The sequence below is a fragment of the Equus asinus genome, chromosome 13 (assembly GCF_041296235.1).
Source record: "Equus asinus isolate D_3611 breed Donkey chromosome 13, EquAss-T2T_v2, whole genome shotgun sequence".
NCBI lineage: Eukaryota > Metazoa > Chordata > Mammalia > Perissodactyla > Equidae > Equus > Equus asinus.
The window spans coordinates 53,086,472-53,108,070 of NC_091802.1; the positions used below are offsets into that span (position 1 = coordinate 53,086,472).

The 21,599-nt window shown below is 50.5% G+C and overlaps 1 protein-coding gene and 1 long non-coding RNA gene across 6 annotated transcripts in view; one reads left to right on the forward strand and one right to left on the reverse strand.

Annotated features, from left to right (window-relative positions):
- Positions 1 to 12,574, reverse strand: part of LOC106830240 (uncharacterized) — a 106,618-nt gene extending 94,044 nt beyond the window's left edge. For 2 of the 5 annotated variants that reach the window (XR_011493923.1, XR_011493927.1), the window contains exon 1: positions 12,490 to 12,574. This is a non-coding gene — a long non-coding RNA (uncharacterized lncRNA). Of the gene's footprint in view, positions 1 to 8,525; positions 8,657 to 12,489 lie in introns of those variants that run through there. The other 3 variants (XR_011493925.1, XR_011493924.1, XR_011493926.1) reach the window with 3 other exon arrangements.
- A 143-nt stretch (positions 12,575 to 12,717) lies between these two features.
- SOX9 (SRY-box transcription factor 9) lies at positions 12,718 to 18,146 on the forward strand. Its single transcript, XM_044745626.2, has 3 exons — positions 12,718 to 13,540; positions 14,472 to 14,725; positions 15,316 to 18,146. Exons 1-3 carry the CDS (start codon positions 13,110 to 13,112, stop codon positions 16,158 to 16,160), a joined length of 1,530 nt encoding a protein of 509 aa, XP_044601561.1. The 5' UTR covers positions 12,718 to 13,109; the 3' UTR covers positions 16,161 to 18,146.
- Positions 18,147 to 21,599: the final 3,453 nt, after the last annotated feature.

Here is a 21,599-nt window from a genome sequence, read left to right on the forward strand (position 1 = left end):
GCAAAAGGCCAGACTGACGAGGCCTTAGCTAAGAAAGCAGCACAGTGTGACATGATGGATTCAGAAACTAAGCTGCCTTGCAGTTGGTCAATTTGGGCAGCTGTATAGCACTGAGCCAGCCTTCTTGCATTCATGAAATGTTTGTGGAATGAATGTGCGCTGCTTTTTTGAAGAGCTCCTCGTCATTGTTAGAACAAACTGGATGCTTCCCAGAAGGAGGAGTCCTAGCATTTGAATCTCATCCCCACTAGACTCCCTGGATCCCCTGAGAGGGATCTGCACTCAGGGAACATCAATAAAATGTGTTACTAAACTATCTGATCTTCATCCTTCTCTTGAAATCTTCTGTCCCCGTTCTATATATTCTCTGGAGACGGTCCTTAGCAATTGCCTTTACCCCACCTTTCCATTTTTCCTACCAATTATACAGGACTAGTTGTCAAAAATTAAGACTGGGGACCGGCCTCATGGCCAAGTAGTTAAGTTCACGTGCTCTGCTTGGGTGGCCCAGGGTTTTGCTGGTTTGGATCCCAGGTGCGGACATGGCACCGCTCATCAGGCCATGCTGAGGCAGCGTCCCACATGCCACAACTAGAAGGACCTGTAACTAGAATATACAACTATGTACTGAGGGGGCTTTGGGGAGAAGAAGGAAAAAAAAAAAACATTGGCAACAGATGTTAGCTCTGGTGCCAATTTAAAAAAAAAAAGAAATTAAGGGTCTGGCCCCGTGGCCGAGTGGTTAAGTTCGCACGCCCCGCTGCAGGCGGCCCAGTGTTTCGTTGGTTCGAATCCTGGGCACAGACATGGCACTGCTCATCAAACCACGCTGAGGCAGCGTCCCACATGCCGCAATTAGAAGGACCCACAACAAAGAAGATACAACTGTGTACCAGGGGGCTTTGGGGAGAAAAAGGAAAAAAATAAAATCTTAAAAAAAGAAATTAAGACTGAAGTTAGTTGAATTCTAATCTAGCTCTTCCATGGAGAAAACAGCCAAAGGATGGTGGAAAGCTCAACAAGATCCTCAGGGAATCTGAGTTCTGAGCCTCCCAGCCATCTATCTGCCCTACCGTTCCTGGCTTCAGCTTCCTTTTTCCTTAAACCGGGACCACAACTCTCTCCCCAAGTGTTATACGCAATCAAGTTTTAAACACCAGTCTTTGCTGTACAAATGAAATGTGTTATCATTCAGACCAGGTTTGAACCAAAAGATTCTAATCTTGATTCCTCCCAAAGAGAATTGTCCTTCCCCTACGTGGTCCTTCAGCATCAGGGGACGAATAGATGTCTAAGCTAAGGCGGAGAACAGCTAGAAGAGCAAACAGCGAGGACCAATAGGAAGTGCAGAGAACCAGCGACATCATCAGTTACCGTCTCTGCCATGGCCCGTGCAAAATGCAAGACAGCCATTGAGATTCAGGCATCTCAGCAGCCCCTCTTCCCTCTCAACTCATCCTCTTCCATGACAACCTTGTTTGGGGACACCATTGCCCCCACAAAACAGAGTCCAAAGGAAATAAGGCAAGGCCAATAAGAAACGAGAGTTAACAGTTTCCCCTACTGGAGAACAGAGATGATGATGGCATAGCCCGTCTGATCTTGGTATTAATAAGTTTTTACACAGTAAGCATCTGAGAGTTGGTAGCCATTGCTTTCTTGTTTCTTTGTTTTTGTTGTTAGTGTGCATTTTTACCCCTTAACGCTTAAAGCCATGAGATTTTGGACAAGAGAATTAACCATTCCAAACCTCAGCTTTCTCATCCGTTGAATGGGGAAAATAATAAGAACTACAAGGAAAGGTTTTCTGGGGGATCCAGGTCATATAAGCAGGTACAGCCCTTCACAGGTTGCCGAGCACATAATCAGGGCTCTGCAAATATTTCCTCTTATGAACAAATGGGGCAGAAAAGAAAAGGGGCAGGGTGAAGGGTCCTGCACTCCTAAAACTATGAGGACTCTTCCAGGTTTCAGGGAATGGTGACACCCCATTTCTGCTTTATAGAACAAAATGGTTTTGAAAATCTGGACAAGCCTGGATCAAGATGTAAACAGGCTGCCACGCAACCCAGAGAAGAAGAAATCCCAACACTCATCAGAGTAAAATGAAGTAAAATGATTGCTGTGAAACAAAATCAACCAGCACGTCAGTCCTGCAAGCTCACAGACGTTCTCACGAAGAGGAAATTAAAAGAAGGGAAGATACGTTCGATGTGCATGGTTCAAGTCACACTTTGTTCTCTGCTCCTCCGAGACAAAGGCAGCCAAACCCTGATTAGGGGAGAAGGGAGGAGATAGGATCAGAGATGCACTTCACCAAAGAGCGGAGCCCTGGTCTCTCCGCGTGACCCAAAAAAGAGCCGGAGCCCAAGGGAGAGGCAGGCGGAACAACAAGAGTGTGGAGGAGTGGGCCCATTGGCCGGCTGGCCTGCGCGCCTGGGAGCCAGAGTTCCGTGGTCACAGCGGCGTGTGGAATTCCGTGTGCACACGGGCTCATGGGGGAGGCAGACGTGGCACCCGCAACTCGGGATCCAGGGATCTGCCTCTCCCATTAACTGCGTGACCTTGAGCAAGCCGCACGCTATTTTCAGGGCTTCTGTTTCTTCACAGGAAAAGCAACGAGAGTAATTTCTTCCCCTCACAGCCTCCAAGACATGTCCAGGGAATAGAGCTGACGAGTGGACGTAGGGCACTTCAAAAGCAGAAGCAGGAAGCAGCAGCAAGGAATATTCATTAGCAATGAAATTATTTTTTCAGCAATAGGTGAGAAGACACAAGAGCAGATGAATACAGGCTTCAGAGCGACACACGTGTGTGTGCATGTATGTGAGGGAGAGAGAGAGGGTAGGGTGCATGCCCCCAGGACTCCTTTATGTGAATGAGTGATTCTGCAGTGAGTAAACAGGTGTTCGGTGGGTACTGTGTACAGTTGTGTGAGCGCAGGCAAAGGGGGGTTCTGGGGGCAGAGGGACAGAGACCACGGTGTGGCTAGAAGTGGACACAGCGCCTTGGACAGAGCAGGGAGAACACAGGCTCTAAACAGACTGAGGCCAAGCCGGAAGCTTCTCTTCCCCAAGCCAGCCCCCCACGTTTCCTGCATGGAGTGGCTGCCCATTGGCTGGAAGAGAATGCCCACCCTTGACCCCTCACACTGCAACACCCCACCCATCTGAGCAACAAGTTTCACCCAGGACAAGCAAAAAGCTGTGGCCTTTTTGACATTTAATAACTAAATAAATACCTGTTGAAATTAACTCCGCCCACCCCACCCCACCCCACCCTAAGGCCAATGCAATAGTTCCCGGAGCGAGGCTTCTCTCCTCCTCATGTTTTTCATTTTCTTCTACCTCTCCTTCCAAATAAAGCAGGTTTGGAACTAGGGGCAGAGGTGGAGACGGGTCATTCGTGTTTGGAATGCCTCTGGTTGGGGAAGATGCAGGATGTAAGGTCCAAACCATATGGCAAGTCCCAAAAGTTCTTCGACACCACACATCCCCATACACACACTTCCATTTTCTCTTTCCCTTTAAATTCCCCCTCCAGGAGGCGCTGGGGGGCGGATCTGGGCTTCTGGGGCTCCCGGGACCATGGTCCCTGGGGCCATCTGGGAGTGATTAGGCTGCAGACTTCAGGTAGCTCCAGCCACACGTGCGGCCCACATGACACCCCCTAATTCCATACCCATGGCTCTCTTCCTCCAAACAAACAGCAGCACCGTTTGCAGAGAAGACAAAATGCCTCCTCAGAGGAGCTGCCGAGGAAAGCCGGTCACCATTGTCTCCTCTGCACCCCGAGCCGCCTGCCCACAGCCCTCCCCGCCCCCCATGCATTCAGCAGTCAGCCACACAGAGGCTCACCCATGAAAGGACTGTGCCGGGCGCTTAGAAAAGCAAGCAAGAAAACCAGGAAGAAAAAAATGTTTATGATCACTGTATATTTGGGTAGCAAGGTCTGGGGGGGTTCAGAGGCTCTGATATGTTAATAATGATTTCAGGTTGTGGTTTGATTGTTTTCTCAAAACTTGTAAATCCAGGCCAGAAAAGCATAAAGATTGCGATCTGAAAGCTTTCTATCCATCACTCCAAATATTCTCCAAAGGCATGTCTCCAACACCCTTTCTTAGAGAAAAAAGTCAGACGGTAGGAAAGTTAAAAGAGGGTTCCAGGACATGGAGAGATTTCCTTGTGAGTGACATAGGCAGCCATCTACAGAACACATTTTGAGGGGAACCATAAAGACATCCCATTTAGCTGGTCACAGGGTCCCAATATGTGCTTGGTAGCTGAAATCTACCATTAGGTATTCATTGCTTTGGCTAAATTTTGGTCACACATTTGCTCAATGCAGCAGAGTCTATGTGGCACACAGTCTGGAAATACAAAGATAACTCTCTGTCCTTGCCCTCAAGGAGATCACAGTTAAATGGTAAGCATACACACACACAGAGGACAAGTGACAGCACAAAGAGGCGTGAACAAAATATTATAAGAACAGAGATGAGAGCAAGTATCAATTCCTGGGGAGATCTCAAGTCTTCACTGAGCATTTGAACTGGATCTCTATTCACTATTAAAGTCTGGCTGCCTCTTAGACTAAGTATATAGTCATTTACTCCATAGTCTGAATGAGTGTCTTCATCTTTCCCCAGAGAACAGTAGATGAGGGCAGCTTTTATCTGGGAGAGACACTCTTCCCTCAAAAGAGAGAGGAGTGCTGCAAGAAAGGGTTGTGAGGAAGGCTCCTCAGTCCATGAGGAAGGAAAATCTCGAAGGTGGGGAATAATAATAAATAATAAATCCAGGAGGACTAGGCTATTTCTGCTTGTGAGTCATTAAGAAACAACCAAAGGACATGGAAGAGACTTGAGGATTTAGGGCTGCTCTTGAGAATGAGCAAATGAAGGCAAATCAATCATTCCTCCTCTGTAAGAAAGCATTGCTTGGCATTTTTTGGATTCAAAAGAGAATCTAAGCTTTTCTCTGAACCCATCCTTAAGGCTCAAAGGCAACCTCACTCCCACTTCCTGGTTTGCTTGACTAAAACTCAAAGAGCCCCTGGCAGAAGTGAAGTTGGGCGGGGGAAGACCAGGGACAGAAGGAGAGAGGGTCGATGAACGCTCACCCCATCCTAACCTGTCCAGTCCTCTGGGCCAATCACAGTAACCCCAGAGTCAGCTGGAGCAGGAGTCAGGCCAGCTCACCTGAGGAAGGTGAGCTTGGAGGCAAATGCCCCCACCAGTGTCACCCTGAAACCCCGCTTTCCTCAGACCTAAATTCCTGGAGGAGAGTCAGAATCAAGACAGCTCCTGAATGCCAGGAAAATAAAAAGCAATTAGTGACTTTTGCTTGAGGCAGAATCTAAAGGGGAAAAAGCAATCTTGGAGCCCCACAAAGCTCCACCTCCCTGGGCCTCTTCCGGAACCACAATGTTCAGCCCACTCAGCGTTTGGCCAATGCCATGCTCTCCTCCCCCAGAAGATTTCTTTGCTCCTGGAAAATCATCTGGAAACTGTCATCACCACTGCACCGGTTGGCAGATGTCCCCTAAAGAGAGAGTGAAGTGTACCACACACTACAAGGCATTTCTGGGCTTGGAGCAAGGCGGGGGTGGGGGGGGGCTGACGGCTCAGGCAAAGAGCAGTACAGCATCATCAGGGATAGAAGACGAGGTGACTTCTGGGGCCAAGAGGAAAGAGATGGAAAGGAATCTGACACTGAGCCCAGAGCTCAGGACCACTTCTCCCCATTCTTTCCCTTCCCCTCAGCACATGGATGGAGCGGCAAGGATGAGAGGCAGCTCTCTGTGACTCAGGTGTCCTTTCAGAGTAAGGAAAGAGAAAAGCCAAGATCAAGGCAGAGCAGGAGGGTCTCAGGACACAGTGAGCCCAGCGGGCAAAGCAGGGTATGGGTGGACAGACACAGAATTCTGCCGAGAACCGGACACGGAGACAATAACAGCAGGGATCCAATCTTATCCCCACTGGATGTTCAGGCACACAGTAAACCCTAAAGTGATATTTGCTGAATTGATTTACGTGGGGGCTGACAATGATTAATGTTGGGCTAACAAGGAGAGAGATGACAAGTGAAAGAATGTCAGGCAATGATATAGGATGGAGGGGACAAGACTTCTCCACCCTGTGGCACTTTCCCCAGCCCAGAACTCTGCTCCATCATCTAGGGCCCTAGAGCCAACACTCAGACCCACGGACCTCGCTCCCCAGTTCCCTCACAGCCCTCTGTGATTGTCTATGTCTTGCAAATTTCCAAGCACCTTGTTTACTCCCCAGGATGCCTCCTGTGTTTAATACAGTTGAGGTCAAACAAAAGCTGAGTTTGGGCTCCTTCAGGAGACGCTGGAGCCAGGCCCCTAGGAGGAAGTGGACCCTGGAGGCGTGGGGTGAATGCCCGGATAGAGTGTCTGAGCCAAGACCACCCACCCTGCCTTCCTTTCCTACTGGAGATACCAACCCTCAGTCAGACAGCTTTTCTCCTAGTTGCCGAGGAAAACGTCTCCACCTGCGAGATGTCTCCACCGCTCCAAGGAAGTGAGTATTTAAGGGGAAGATGCCTACATTTAGGGCCCTCTAAGACTCTGTCTCCTTTTTGAGCAATAATAAATGCCCTGATATTTGGATCTCTAGTAACTCTCCCCCTAAATTATATGAGTAACTGCTTATTTGTCACTGCTTTGCACTTCGATATTAAGGCAGATGAGGCTAAAAAGACTTCTATTCTGCTAACCCAAGCTGACAGTTTGTGAGTTTTAGGGACACCCCAAAGGGAAGCAGTTTCTGCCACCAGTCTGGCCTTGTCTGCGCTGTGCCGCTGGGCCCTTCCTCACCTTTCAGCCAACCTGGAAACTGGTGGAGAAGCAGGTTCCAGTCCTAGGGCTCAGCGTGAAAGAAAACAATGCACCTTTTCCACTGGATGTAAACACATTTTGTCCTAAAGATAGTGATAGAGACACTGTGAAATTTTCTGGGTCTTAATGATTTAAGAGAGGGACCAAAAAAAGGGTCCCTTTCACCTATGCCAGGCCAAATTTCACACTCATCAAGAAAAAAAAAGAAAACAGGAGTTGGGGACAGGTAAAAAAAGAGACGTAAGAGTCCACTTAGTCCTTTTACATCAGTGAAAGGGCCTTGGAAGAAAAACGTCAAAGAGAGAAGGTAAAAAAAAGGAAAGAAAAGAAAAGGAAAAAAGTGCCTTCTCAAAATCCGTGATCTGTCTATTGGAGCTATTGAAGGCTGTGAGAGCACCAGAGGCGCCCCTTGCTTCTCCCTTCAAACAAACCGGGGATGGAATCAATCGGGTATTCGCTGCGTCTCTCCTGCGGGCTTGCAAACAGAGACGCACACCACGAAATTAATTCGAAATAAACAATGACAAAGCCGGAAGCCCAGCGATCCCCGGGTTCCTCGTGACCCCTCACTTCTCGAAACCCCGGGGCTGTCAAGGCTCCGTGTCCGTCTACCCGCTGCAGTCTTTGTGACGTCACAGCTCCGAGAACCCTCTATGGCCAAAGCCCCCAGCCTTAAGACGTCAGTCTCGCGGACTAGGCTGACCCCAGGAGCTTGGTCCTCCTGGGGCCCTCCGGGCAGAAGGTGCTGCCGCGGGAGCAGCGACCAGAGGGCAGGCGACCAGGCTGCGCGCGTCTGCCCTCGCGCCTCGCTCACGGCGCTCCACAGCGGAGCCCAACCCGCAGCAGAAAGGACGCCCGATGTGGCCCCAAGAATCTACAGGTTCTAGGAATCAGGAGATGCTCTCTGCCCCGGGGCCTCCCGGGTCCCGCTGAGATAGAAAAGGAGTGCAAGAAAGAAACAAGAGAATCCGTCTTTAATTCAAACAGTTACCTTCGGGATTGTATATTAATAACATTTCTCCTTTTCCACAGTTTGATGGAGACATTTCCCCCGATTAATACAGATCAGAAATAATCACCCACCCCATAGAACATCTTAGAGGCAGTAGCTGCTGGAGTCCCTTCAGGCTGAGATGAAGTCATCGCTATAGTGCCCACCCTCCCCTCGGGGAATCCTACAAAGCCGCCCTGGGAACCTCAACTCTTTCTCGTCGGTGCCCTCCCTGGGACTGAACACCCCGAAACCGAAAGGCGCTGGGATGCGGGGAGGAAGCGCAGGTGCGAATCCGCGATCTGCGGAGGAAGCTCTGCCCGCTGGTGCGAGCCCCCCGGCCCTGCGGAGTCAGCTGCCAGGGAGGCGCCGCTGCGTGGAGCGCTGATTTTGTTTGTATTTTTAAATCAGCAAGGCAAAAGCACCTTCAGCGAAAATGCCTGAAAGATTTTTAGTTGAGGAAAATCGGGGAGGGAAAAACAAAAAAGAAAACGACCTAGGAAATTTCCCGCAGGCCGTTCGAGGGATGAAGTGAGGGAATCCGAATGACGCGTGGCTCCCTTGTATCTTGACTAAAGACAGGTATTTTCGAAAAAAGAAGGATTAAAAAAAAAAAAGCACACTCCCTTTGGAAACACAGTCCCCTTGGGCTGGGACTTCCCACTCTCACCTCTTCTTTTTGCATCAGCCAGCCAGCCAGTCCAGGACAAGCCAGCGCGTCCAGTCTCTCGCTTTGGCCGAGGGCCGCACCCCCGGGCGCCCCGCTGGGTGACAGCCGCCCGCTGCCCCACGACCTGGCCGGCCGGCCGGCCGGGTCACCCGGGAGCGCATTGACGCTTCACGCCTCTCTCACCCCACACCTCCTGTCCACCTCATCCCTCTTTCTCTTCGAAAACAAAAAAAGGGAGGAAGCCTGAAATGGCCCCTCTTGGCCTGCAGTTTTAGGGGCCGCGGGGATTAGAGTCCTGGGTGACACATGTCAGATAATCGCCCAAAGTAGGGCGCCCGTTTGGGGAGAAATATACACGTAGGGCTATGCAGTCGCTTGCGCTTAGGGAATGTGTGGCTGGGAGGTCTGGAGGCCTGTGATGGGGCATACACACTGTCGAGCGACCTGTCCAAAGGTCACATTTATTCGGCCGGTCATCAGATATTTATTGCGCACCTACGAAGCTATCAGGTACTTTCCCTCTTCCTTCTGAGGTTGCTGTCCAGCCCAACGCCTGTCCGGAGTCGGGCTTACCTGCCGCTCCTTTCCCGGGAGAACTGGTGTCCGGTGTAAAGAGCGACCAGCGAACGCGCTCCCGGCCCGGTGAAAAGTGCTAATTACCGAGGAGCGGCTGGGAGCGGACGGCGCGGGGAGCTGAGGTTCCCCAGGGATGGGGGTCTTTTACCTCAAGGGGATCGGCCCCGGGGGATTGGAAGAGAGAAGGGGTATCCCCATCCTTGAGCGCCTGGATAGAAAACCTTGCCCAGGGCTGAGATCTTTGGGAAACGCTGCTGCTCGCCCCAACCAAACTTTTCTAGGACACGCATCCCTGCCGAAAACGAATTTAGACGCGGTGTCCACGTTTGGCAAGGAATTGTTGCAGAGGAAGGCTGTGGTCCTTAATCCCTCAGGTAAAGGGAACCCCATCTGCCCACACCGCCACCCCCATCCCGAGACGGAAAACCCCGCGCACTGAGTGTTTGCGCCGCCCCACAGAGCCCACGAAACTCGCTTTGCGCCAGCAGCTCAGGGCTCCTGCCTCCGCTCCCATGTAGACGCGGAGGGAGATTGGCGGCCCCGGCTGGGGAAATTGAGCCTGGCGCCGGCCCCGGACGCGGAAAGAGAGAGAAGGGGGGATCCCAGACTTCGGCTTCCCGAGGTGCCCCTTGGGATCCGCTCGCACCTCCGTGTCTCCGCTCCAGGCGGCAGACCTTGCAGCGCTTCTCAAGAACGCGGAGCCAGAATGCGCGGTGCATACGTGTGAAGTGCCTTCCGTGGCCTGCCCCTTTTCTTGACTTGCGCCCTTTCTCTACCTCAGCCTCACCAGACTGAGGATCCCTGCGCGTTTAACTTTTGGCAGAAAGCTCTGGCTAAAACTGAGCCAACAGCCTCAGTTTCCCCACCTGTAACCCAACAGTGGGAACAGGTTCCTTTCCCTCTAGCTCTCTCTGACTCAGGTCCTGTGGTCGGGGACTGCGAGCATCTTCCCGGGGAGGGGAGGAGAAGTCAGGGGCGACCTGGAAAAGTCACAGCAGAGCGAACCGAGCCCCTGAAAAGGGTTAGGGGAGTTGGGACCGGGAGGCCCCTGCAGAAATGTAGGACTGCGCCACCGGCTAATCGACGGTGCCCACGCATCAGACTTGACCTGGTCCTGGCACGCCGAGCAAAGGGCAACGCTTGGCACCTGGGAGATGGGGGTCCTTTCTCGTGGTCTCCGTCTCCCCGTTCTGTGCAGAATAGAAACGTTAGGCATTTCAAACGTTCTCTTTTTTTGCCCGGTGCCCTAGAGACACACACCTCCCAAGTTCCCCTAACTGGGCTGCACAGAGATGGATCCGCACAGGAGGGAATACCGCGTAGGAATTCCTATAGAGAGAAATCTCAGCAGCAAAGCAGTCCTGGCTGAGTGAAACACGCTCTCCCCCAGCACCACCATCAAAGTTTTTCTGCAGTGTCTGTGTTAGACAGTTTCTGGGCTTTTGGCGCCCCCTCCGGATTCAGCTGAAAATTGCAGTCCATTTTTTAAGTCTACTGATTGTTTATCGTTGTTTTCAAAAAGATACAATACAAAATGCTTGCATCAAACGAACAGAAAATGTATAAAGCACCGTAGCTTATGATTTAAAAATGTCATATACTGCGTATCTCGGGTTACATAATTATATTAAAATATATTTATATATGTACGCATTTATCTTGACAAATATTTAGTGAAATATTCCAAAACATCTTAAGGTCACAGTCGTCTTCACTGCCTTTCCGTCAGTAAACATGGGAATTCCAATAAAATGCAACTAAATGCAGACGCCCTAGTTAAAACTTTTGCCCTAAGTTTTGGTCTCTGAGTCTCGTCCCAGGTCAGGTGTCTTCCAATCACAGTTATACTCACAAATGTCCCCTCCCGAGGACACAGAAATCAGTCCACACTACACGGGACCTTTTCCTCCCAAGAAAGGATAAAGCTGTTCTTACGCTTTCCGAGCGTATTCGCGGAGCCATGACTACAAGGCTATTGTATGAGGTCTCTAACTCATAAACAAGCTGTAGGGTACTAAGACAATCACTGTGAGATACATTCGTTTAAAAAGTAAATACTGTTTACCAGGGTTGTAACTTACTACCTTTCGAAGAGTTCCATTTCCCCTAAAAAATGTCTTAGGAATAAACTTCTTAGGAACAAAACGAGACTTTTAAAAATTCTTCAAGGAAAACATTCTTTTAAATCTTCTAATAGTGACCACACTTTGCAAATTAGAAATAAACAAGTCTTTGATAGGATGCGGGTCGATTTACAATAACAGTAATAGAATTCGAGGCGAACGTCTGCGAAAGCCAGAAAAGGGGGAGTTTAAAATTTAAGAGTTTTCCGCAGTTGTGCGTTTGTTTGTGATTCTGAAGACATGTAACCCGCAGGCGACTAAGATTTTTCTTCTCTCCCAGAACAGATACCTCACAAGGCTCTAAGCAGTTCGTGTAAACACAAAGGTTGTGCGCAAATCACACTTGAAATACATCAGAGACACCCCCACCCCCTCCCCCAGAACTCCCAACTGTCTGCGAGTCAGAAAAGGACCCGATCAAACTCAGGACGACAGGCGCTTCACCTCTTCAGGTATTTTGTAGAGGAGGGCGAAAGCAGGCAAGGAGCACGACTCCGCCAAAGTTCTGTGTTTTGTCTGCGGTGGTGCCCATTGGTTTGGCCCTTTACAAACCAAGTGGCCTGCCTCAGCCTCGCGGCCGGGACTGCCACATTCGCAAAGTGCGATCTCTCAAAGCCGGAGCAGGCTGCAGCCTCTTTCCAGCGGCAACTCTGCTGACGTTCTGACTCGGCGGGGAGGTGAAGAGCAGAACGCGAAAGCAGTTGCCCTGTCACTGAGGAGCGTGGCGGGGTGGGGGCTCGGGGCACTGGAGAAAGACTTGTCAGAGTTCAAGGTCGGTGTGGCGCGGGACGGCTCCTGCAAGCGCGGGGCCGCGGCGTCACGGCCGCCGCCGCCAGCCTTCGCGGGGACTTAGCTTGGTTTTCATTGATTCCCTTTGCAAGAGCGCAGCAGAATCCCGACCAGCCGCACCAGCCCCGGCGAACCAGAGCATGTTAATCTATTTATATGGATTATTACAGAGGAGCAGCGGGCGTTGAGTCACCAAAACATTTGCTTCAAAAGACCATTTCTAAGCACTTTCGGAGGAGGCAGGCTCCAGACGCGTAAACTGGGCTACGCACTAACGAGCGACGGCTTTTCCAATACTGCAAACTCCAGCTAAGTCTCCGGTACCGCGGAGAAAGCAGTGGAAAGAACTGCTCGGGAGTGGGAGTAGATCCTAGTCTAGACACACACACACGCACGCACACACACACACACACACGCAAAGATTCCCGCGGAGACGGCACCAAAATTCTGACATTACGAGAGTACGGCAAACTTACACACTTGGACGTCCCGGCTCCCCCGCCTTCCCCGCAGCACCCCCCACCCCCACCCGTCCAGCGGCAGCGCTCGCCTCCCAGCTCCTCCCCTCCCCTCTCGTCACCCAGCCCTGCGCCACCATCCTCCTCCCCCCGAAATCGGATCCAATCAGCTGCCTGCCAGACCCTGAAATGCCGTGCTGTGATTGGCTGGACGTCTCTAAGGTGAGGGGGAGTATTTATTAAAGAGCCGCTGGGCTGGAGTTGGAGAGCGGAGAGCGGAGCTTGAAACTGACTGGAAACTTCAGTGGCGCCGCGACTTGCCAGTTTCACTCCCAGGAACTTTTCGTTGCAGGAGGAGAAGAGAAGGGGTGCAAGCGCCCCCGCTTTTGCTCTCTTTCTTCCCCTCCTCCTCCCCCTCTCCAATTCGACTTCCCCCACTGGGAGCGAGCAGCTGCGAGCTGGCCACCCCGCGCCCTCCTAAGTGCTCGCCGCCGCAGCCGGGTGACGCGCCAGGCTCCCCGGGAGCCGCTCGCTCCGCGACCGGGCAGCCGAGGGGAGAGGAGCCCGCGCCTCGAATCCCCGAGCCGCCGCGGCTTCTCGCCTTTCCCGGCCACCCGCCCCCTGCCCCGGGCCCGCGTATGAATCTCCTGGACCCCTTCATGAAGATGACCGACGAGCAGGAGAAGGGCCTGTCCGGTGCTCCCAGCCCCACCATGTCCGAGGACTCGGCGGGCTCGCCCTGCCCTTCGGGCTCCGGCTCCGACACCGAGAACACGCGGCCCCAGGAGAACACGTTCCCCAAGGGCGAGCCGGACCTGAAGAAGGAGAGCGAGGAGGACAAGTTCCCAGTGTGCATCCGCGAGGCCGTCAGCCAGGTGCTCAAGGGCTACGACTGGACGCTGGTACCCATGCCGGTGCGCGTCAACGGCTCAAGCAAGAACAAGCCTCACGTCAAGCGGCCCATGAACGCCTTCATGGTGTGGGCGCAGGCGGCGCGCAGGAAGCTCGCCGACCAGTACCCGCACCTGCACAACGCCGAGCTCAGCAAGACGCTGGGCAAGCTCTGGAGGTAGGGCCTGCGCGACAGGGTGGGCTCCGCGGCGGCGGGGGTGCTGGCCGGGACAGTCTCTCCGCGCCCCGCCTCCCAGCAGGAGGGAGTTGCCGGTCCCAGAGCAGGCTGGGTGGGGCGGGGGGTAGTGGGGACGAGGTGTAACTTGGCTCAGAGTTTGACAAAGTTCTTGGATTGTTCTCCGGGAAAGTGGGGGCCGGTGGGGGGAGAGATAGTGAGAGGGTAGGAGAAGACTTATAGGAGATACAGTGGGAGGGGGGTGCCAGCCGGATCGACCTCCCGTCGCTGTGAAGTTCAATCTCAAGTGGGGGGCTGGGGTGGGAAGTGAAGTTTGCCTCTCTCTCCCTGGAACTGCGCTCTCGTGCAGCCCCATACCCAAGGAGATGGGATGGAGGGTGGGGATGGGGGGGGGGGGGAGAAACTGAGGCCAGAGGACCCCCTAGGAGGAATGAGGGTGGGGGTGAGGGAAGGAGGAAGGCTACTGGAAATAGGTGGGCGCAATGGGGCGGGGGGAGGGGGGATGCAGGAGGAGCTCCTTGCAGATTAAGTGGTTTTCTGGAAAGATTTTAAAGGGTGTTGTGGGCGGTGGGGCTATACTCCAGTAGCAAAGGCATTTAGAGCGGGAGCAGCGGAGAGCTATTTTCATCTCCAGGATTTCCAAAATAGAAGGGAAGGGGAGAGGGCGGGGCGGAGAGTGACCGCTCAGGTCGTACTGAAAGAACCGAGATTTTTTTTTTTTTACTTTATTTATTTATTTATTTTAAGTTTTGAGCTGCGGCAGTGGCTAGAAAGCAGGGAGGAGGGTGGAAGGTGGTTGTGTGCGAAGAAGCCAAGTGGTCGGGGTCACCTCCCCCTCCCGCCGGCCTGACAGCTCAGCCGGTTTCACAGACCCGCTCTCTCTTTCTCTCTGCGCCCCCTCGCCCGCCCCCAGACTGCTGAACGAGAGCGAGAAGCGGCCCTTCGTGGAGGAGGCGGAGCGGCTGCGCGTGCAGCACAAGAAGGACCACCCGGATTACAAGTACCAGCCGCGGCGGAGGAAGTCGGTGAAGAACGGCCAGGCGGAGGCCGAGGAGGCCACGGAGCAGACACACATCTCCCCCAACGCCATCTTCAAGGCGCTGCAGGCCGACTCGCCGCACTCCTCCTCTGGCATGAGTGAGGTGCACTCCCCCGGCGAGCACTCGGGTGAGTCCCCCCACGGAGCCCAGGCCAAGCCATCCCCCGCCCGCCCACCCGAGCCAGGCCACCGCGGCGCGCCTGACACACCCCCAGGCCTCCACCTTGTAGGCTCAGCTTAGGGACTTTGCGTTCCCTGGGGAGGGAAACACTACTCCCTACGCCTAATCCCCTCCCCTCCTGCCCAGGGCCCCACGCAGCCCCTGAGCGCCCACACACCCCCCAAACTCAATCCCTGAATCCTAGCAGATTAATTTTTATTGCGAGGTAAAATGCCGTTACAGCTTTACAGGGCTTCTCCCTTCTTCTCTTTGCTCCCCCACCCCAAAAGCACACACAGGGCTCTTCTACAAGTAGCAATTTTGTCTTCCGGACCCTCGGGGCCTCAGACCCTCCCCTGATAAAAGGAGACTGCCTAGTGTGTACCGGCGGGTTAATCATTCCGCGGTTTATCTCGGGCGCAGCGCGCCTCCAGCGCGGATCTGGGGCCTTCGGGCACTTTCGCAGGGAGGGAGGGTCCCAGGAGGGTTTGTAAGTCGAGGGCCTTTGCACAGCCCTTGTTGATTTTCCTGTGCTTCTTCCTCTTTTATTGCCTGCAGGGCAATCCCAGGGCCCGCCGACGCCACCCACCACCCCCAAAACCGACGTGCAGCCGGGCAAGGCTGACCTGAAGCGAGAGGGGCGCCCCCTGCCAGAGGGGGGCAGACAGCCCCCCATCGACTTCCGCGACGTGGACATCGGCGAGCTGAGCAGCGACGTCATCTCCAACATCGAGACCTTCGACGTCAACGAATTTGACCAGTACCTGCCTCCCAATGGCCACCCGGGGGTGCCGGCCACGCACGGCCAGGTCACCTACACGGGCAGCTATGGCATCAGCAGCACAGCGGCGACCCCCGCGGGCGCGGGCCACGTGTGGATGTCCAAGCAGCAGGCGCCGCCGCCGCCCCCGCAGCAGCCCCCGCAGGCCCCGCAGGCCCCGCAGGCGCCCCCGCAGCAGCAGCAGGCGCCGCAGCCCCAGCCGCAGGCGCCCCCGCAGCAGCAGCAGGCGCACACGCTGACCACGCTGAGCAGCGAGCCGGGCCAGTCCCAGCGAACGCACATCAAGACGGAGCAGCTGAGCCCCAGCCACTACAGCGAGCAGCAGCAGCACTCGCCGCAGCAGATCGCGTACAGCCCCTTCAACCTCCCGCACTACAGCCCCTCCTACCCGCCCATCACCCGCTCGCAGTACGACTACACAGACCACCAGAACTCCGGCTCCTACTACAGCCACGCGGCGGGCCAGGGCTCCGGCCTCTACTCCACCTTCACCTACATGAACCCCGCGCAGCGGCCCATGTACACCCCCATTGCCGACACCTCTGGGGTCCCTTCCATCCCGCAGACCCACAGCCCCCAGCACTGGGAACAGCCCGTCTACACACAGCTCACCAGACCTTGAGAAGACCGTAGACAAAGGGCGACGATGGCCGTGATGATCATAAAAATAACCGAAGAAAGAAACAACCAGCCAGAATTTCCTTTGGACATTTTTTTTCGTATTCCTTAAAGACATTTAAGCTAAAGGCAACTCGTACCGAATTCCAAGACAGCAACATTCGCTATCCAAACGCATTACCACCTTGTTGCGAATCAGTGGCCAGGCCACTCTTGGCGAGATGGACCAGCAGCATCGGCAAAAAACTGGACTTGAAAACCTTCTTCAGAGCAAGCGTGGAGGATGATGGAGAACCGTGTGACCAATTTGCTCAATCTCTCTGCCTGTTTGGACTTTGTAATTATTTTTTAGCAGTAATTAAAGAAAAGAGTCCTCTGTGAGGAATATTCTCTATTTTAAATATTTTTAGTATGTACTGTGTATGATTCATTACCATTTTGAGGGGATTTATACATATTTTTAGATAAAAAAATTAAATGCTCTTATTTTTCCAACAGCTAAACTACTTAGTTGAACAGTGTGCCCTAGCTTTTCTTGCAACCAGAGTATTTTTGTACAGATTTGCTTTCTCTTACAAAACAAAAAACAAAAAAAAAAGTGTGTGTGTTGTATTAACCTAAAAAAAAGCACAGATTTGTGTTATGTGATCAGTTTGGGGGGTTAGCTTTTGCTTAATTCCTCAGGCATTCTGATTCAAGGAGGAGCTGCCTTAGAAAGAAAAGTAAAGGCCTTATTTCGCAACTATGGAAGTCAAAATAGTCTAGAGAAGCATTTGGTAAGCTTTATCATATATATATTTTTTAAACAAGAGAAAAACACCTTGAACCTTAAAACCATGCTGCTGGAAAATACTTGTGCTCTCTTTTAGTGTATTTCCTCCTGCATTTGCGTGTTCGCTGCAATCTTAAGAAAGCAGCAAAAGGCAAGCAAAGGAGAAGAGACGTGTTTTGAGAATGTTTCAGCAGCCAATAGGTGCCCCAGCACACTGCCCCCTGGTTGCCTGCCTGGGCCCCATGTGGGACACAGATGCTAGAGTCCTCTCACTTACACTGTCACCTGTGCCTCTCTGAACACCAGCAGTTAACCTTCAAGACATTCCACGTGCTAAAATTATTTATTTTGCAAGGAGAGGTTTTAAGTAAAGAAAAAAATTCCTTTTTTTTTTTCCTCTAATTTACCTTCTTTAAAATAGGTTGTTGGAGCCTTCCTCAAAGGGTATGGTCATCTGTTAAATTATGTTCTTAACTGTAACCAGTTTTTTTTTTATTTATCTCTTTAATCTTTTTTTTTATTATTAAAAGCAAGTTTCTTTGGATTCCTTGTCCTAGATTTGTATAAACACCTTTTTGTCTGTCCTTTTTTTGTTTTTGTTGAAAACAAACTGGAAGCTTATTTCTTTTTTGTACAAATGAGAGGTTGCAAATGTAGTGTGTCACTGAGTCATCTGCAGTGTTTTCTGCCACAGATCTTTGGGCTGCCTAAGTTGTGTGTGTGTGTGTTGTGACACAAAACAACGCAAGCCTGTGTCATCAATATTCCCCTGCATATTCTCCAGGGAGGGAGGAAGGGGGAGGGAATCAGCCCACTGACAGACCTTAGTTCTTAATTACTTCTGTGGCTGGAGAGTTTGAGGGTTGCTTTTTAAAAAAGACAGCAAACTTTTTTTTTTATTTAAAAAAAGATATATTAACAGTTTTAGAAGTCAGTAGAATAAAATCTTAAAGCACTCTTATAATATGGCATCTTTCAATTTCTGTATAAAAGCAGATCTTTAAAAAAAAATATTTCTGTAACTTAAGAAACCTGACATTTAAGTCATATTTTGTCTTTAGGTAAGGTTTGGTTTGTGTTTGTGTTTTGTTTGTTTCGCTCGCTTCCCTCCAAACCTTCTGTTCTCTCTGTGAAACTTACCTTTCCTTTTTTTCTTTCCTTCTTTTTTTTTTTGTATATTATTGTTTACAATAAATATACGTTGCATTAAAAAGAAAACGGCCTATGGACTTATTCACCCTGTTCTCCTGTTAAAAGGACGATTTGAAGTATTGGGCACAAAGGAGATTGTTACCTGCTGATCACTGCGTTTTCATTTTTTATGTACATTTTTGGCAATCTTAAAATAGGCACTGAGGAAAAGACTGTGTGTCCCCCAAAAATCAAAGCAGAAAAATCTTGAAAAGTGCCACCCCATTTGGTCACATAGAGAATTACATCTCAGCAGTTGCCGTCTCCGGCGAAATGTTTGTTGTGGTTCTAACACCCGCATGCTTCAGGGCAAAAGCTGTTGCCCTGTGGACTTCAGAAGGGAATGCTAGCCCTGAAATCAGTAGCTTGTCAAGTAGACAGAATGCCAAAGGGGGCGACTTGGTTGTCTGAATATAATAGAGGAAACACTCTGTTGTCGTCAACACATACCAAAAAATAGGTGTCCATTTAAAACGCAAAAAAAGCCAAAGTAAAACGGGATCCGAAGAGGACCAGAGGGAAGTCAGTCCTATTAACCCATTGGAAGGAGTTTCCCTTCTTTTTCTGTTCCCTCCAGTTTAACTCATTCTGAGAAGATGCAAAGCCATCACAGAAGTAATAAGACCTAATCCTGTTTTCCTTGGCCTCAGTTACATGGGGAGTTTCCAGGATCAGAGAACCGTTCAGGTCATTTTTCATTAAACAGATGAAATCACTCCTCCCCCCCCCCCACCCCCACACAGAGACACCCCACCCCCCAGCTGACTGGGGAAGTGTCTTTAAGGAGGCAAGTCTCCTCTCTCACCTCAAGCTGGTTTGACTACTGCGCCCCGTCTCTGAGTCTTAACCTGCGTCCAAACTCTCTGGTATTACCTCACATTGTCTGTTTTTGCTTATTGGATTCCTGGCTTGCGTCCCATGCCAGGATCATGGCAACCAGGAAAATGGTAGTTATCAAATCGAGGCAACTTTAGTACCTGGCCTCCTCTGCAAATTCCTTCTACAAACATTGATTGAGCGCCTGTGATCTGCCGAGTGCTGTGCAAATCCTCCCCCAACCCCGGCCCCCTAGACATCAGATTCTGTTCCTTGTTTATGCCATAGCGTCCCATTCACTTAGGCCCCGAGTTTATCTTCCACTCTTAAAAAAAATCTCAGTTTTTTTTCTCCTTGCCAACACTCACAAAGTCCTTTTTAAAAGTCTCCGCGTTGTTCACTAATTCTTGTCCACCCTTATTTGCCCAAATCCTTTGTGTATTAAAATCAACAGATACCACACTATCATGATCACCCCTTTCCCTATCAAATCTATAGTTTGCTCGATGGTTCTCTCTTCTCCTAGAAATATTCTTTTTTCCTCAATATGTGACTTTGACAGACCTTCTTAGAGCCAGAAAGTTCTGTTCGGATATAAACTTGCTAGGTCGCCTAGGGCGAGTTGCTTATTGTCCTGTGCCTCAGTTTCCCCTTTGGTTGAGAACGTTTATAATCCCTCTGTCATGTAACAGGATTGTTAATAGAGCAGTTTTAGCAAGGAGCAGTGGGAATTGACTGCATCCAGATGCCCTGTACAGGATTCCCACGGGGAACGCATGCCTCTGAATCCGCTCACCCAGTCCTCCAGCTCTCGTCAAAGCCCGATATCACCAGCTTAGAAAATATTTTAGAGGAATTTTTATTCTAAATCCAGAAACACAGAGCTTATCACCCTGACAACAAGACATGAGTGGAAACCTAGGAAAGAGTCATCCAGACCAGAAAAAGCTTGTGTTTAGATCCAGGGTTATTTGCTTATTTGCACAAAATAAAATCTTTTTTATTATTATTATTTTAACAAAAAGGGAATTTTTTACCAAAAGGGAATTTAAAAACTCACTTAGAATCAGTCTTTTTTGGGCTATTATTAAAATGAAAATTATGGATTAATTTAAGCCATGTGTTTGACTTTCCCAAGCCAAACTCCACCCCATCCCATCCCTTCCCCTGATTTCCAAAATGAACATTTTTGAGGCTTCGCTGTGGCACTTTTTAAATTAAATTAGTTGATGCACTATTGCTATAGCCAGAACTGGACTTACTGTGACGCTAAAGGAGCTTAAGCGTTAGGACTCTTGCACAGGCACCTATTAAAGCCCTATGCTTAATCTCATATTTTTAAAATTTATATTATTTTTCTTAAAGAGCCCCTCGCCCCCCCCAAAAACTGTGTAAGTTTCAGGCCCCACAAAACCTGAGCCTGCCCATGACCATAGCTGTTGGACAGCTAACCATGACATCAGAGGCTGCACGTAAGATGCTTTTCTTTCTGCTGTCAACAGTGCCTGACACATAGCAGGTGCTTTATAAATACCGACCTTTCGTTGCATCCATGGACCTGGTGGTAATATCACGAACACGTTATTGGGAATTGCTACCACAATATTCCACCGCTTACCTTACACAATTTTCTCATCCCTCTGAGACGCAAATGATTTTCATTTCTCAAGCTCACAGGCATTATTATCTCATGGGCATAACAGAGGGTGAATGAAATGTTAATTACTTGTCCTTCCTCATTCCTTCATTTCCTTCTTCCTACTCCTTTCTTTTTTTCCTTTCTATGCCATCTGTCCTCTGCATTTCTTTAGGGTCCCCCATTGACTCTTGCAGCTGAAAAAAGTTTGCTGGGCCCTGCTTGGGCTATTCCTTTCAATCATTCACAGTCTAGAACTCGCTTACTCTGGATATCTGGAGAAGAATTATTTTTAGACCAAATACAACATGGGGCAGGCCATGTCAGATTCGCATTCATTCAAGACAACCAGGCAAAATTCGGGGCAATATGTACATTACCTTGAAGCCGCTGCTTGACACATCCCTTGAAATTTCAGGATTTTATTTTGAACTTAATCCAATTACCATGATTTCACGCTGCCACATTTCACTTGAGGAAGATTTCTACTCCTCATTCTCCCCATAAACATTCGTGGAGCATCCCCTGTGCATTGGGATTCAGCAGTAAACAAGACAGATGACGTCCCTGTCCTCACAGGGCTTACCTTTCAGGGTAGAGAAGGCAGGCAAAAACAAATAGTACCCCCGGACATTTTCTTGTTCACATGCTATGAAAAACAATGCACTGCTCAGGGACAGTTGGGAGGCTATCGTAACCACCCAGGTGAGAAATGATGGTGGCCCAGTCTAAGATGGTAGAGGGACAGGGCGTTGATGGGTTTTGGGAGGATTTTAGTGAGAACTTCCTGACTTCTTTTTTTCTCTCCTCATCTCCATCCATTTTTCAGTGCCATGAAATTTACTCTGACCCAATTTACATAAAAGTGAGCCTCTCTCTTTTTATCTTAGTCATTTCCTCCTGCCCCCCCACAATAACCTTCTGTTGGTCTCTCTACCTCCTGACGAACCACAGATCCGCGTATCTCACAATCCTCTTGTTACCAGAGACCTCAAGACAAGGATCCAGTCCCTGGTACCTAAAAGGGC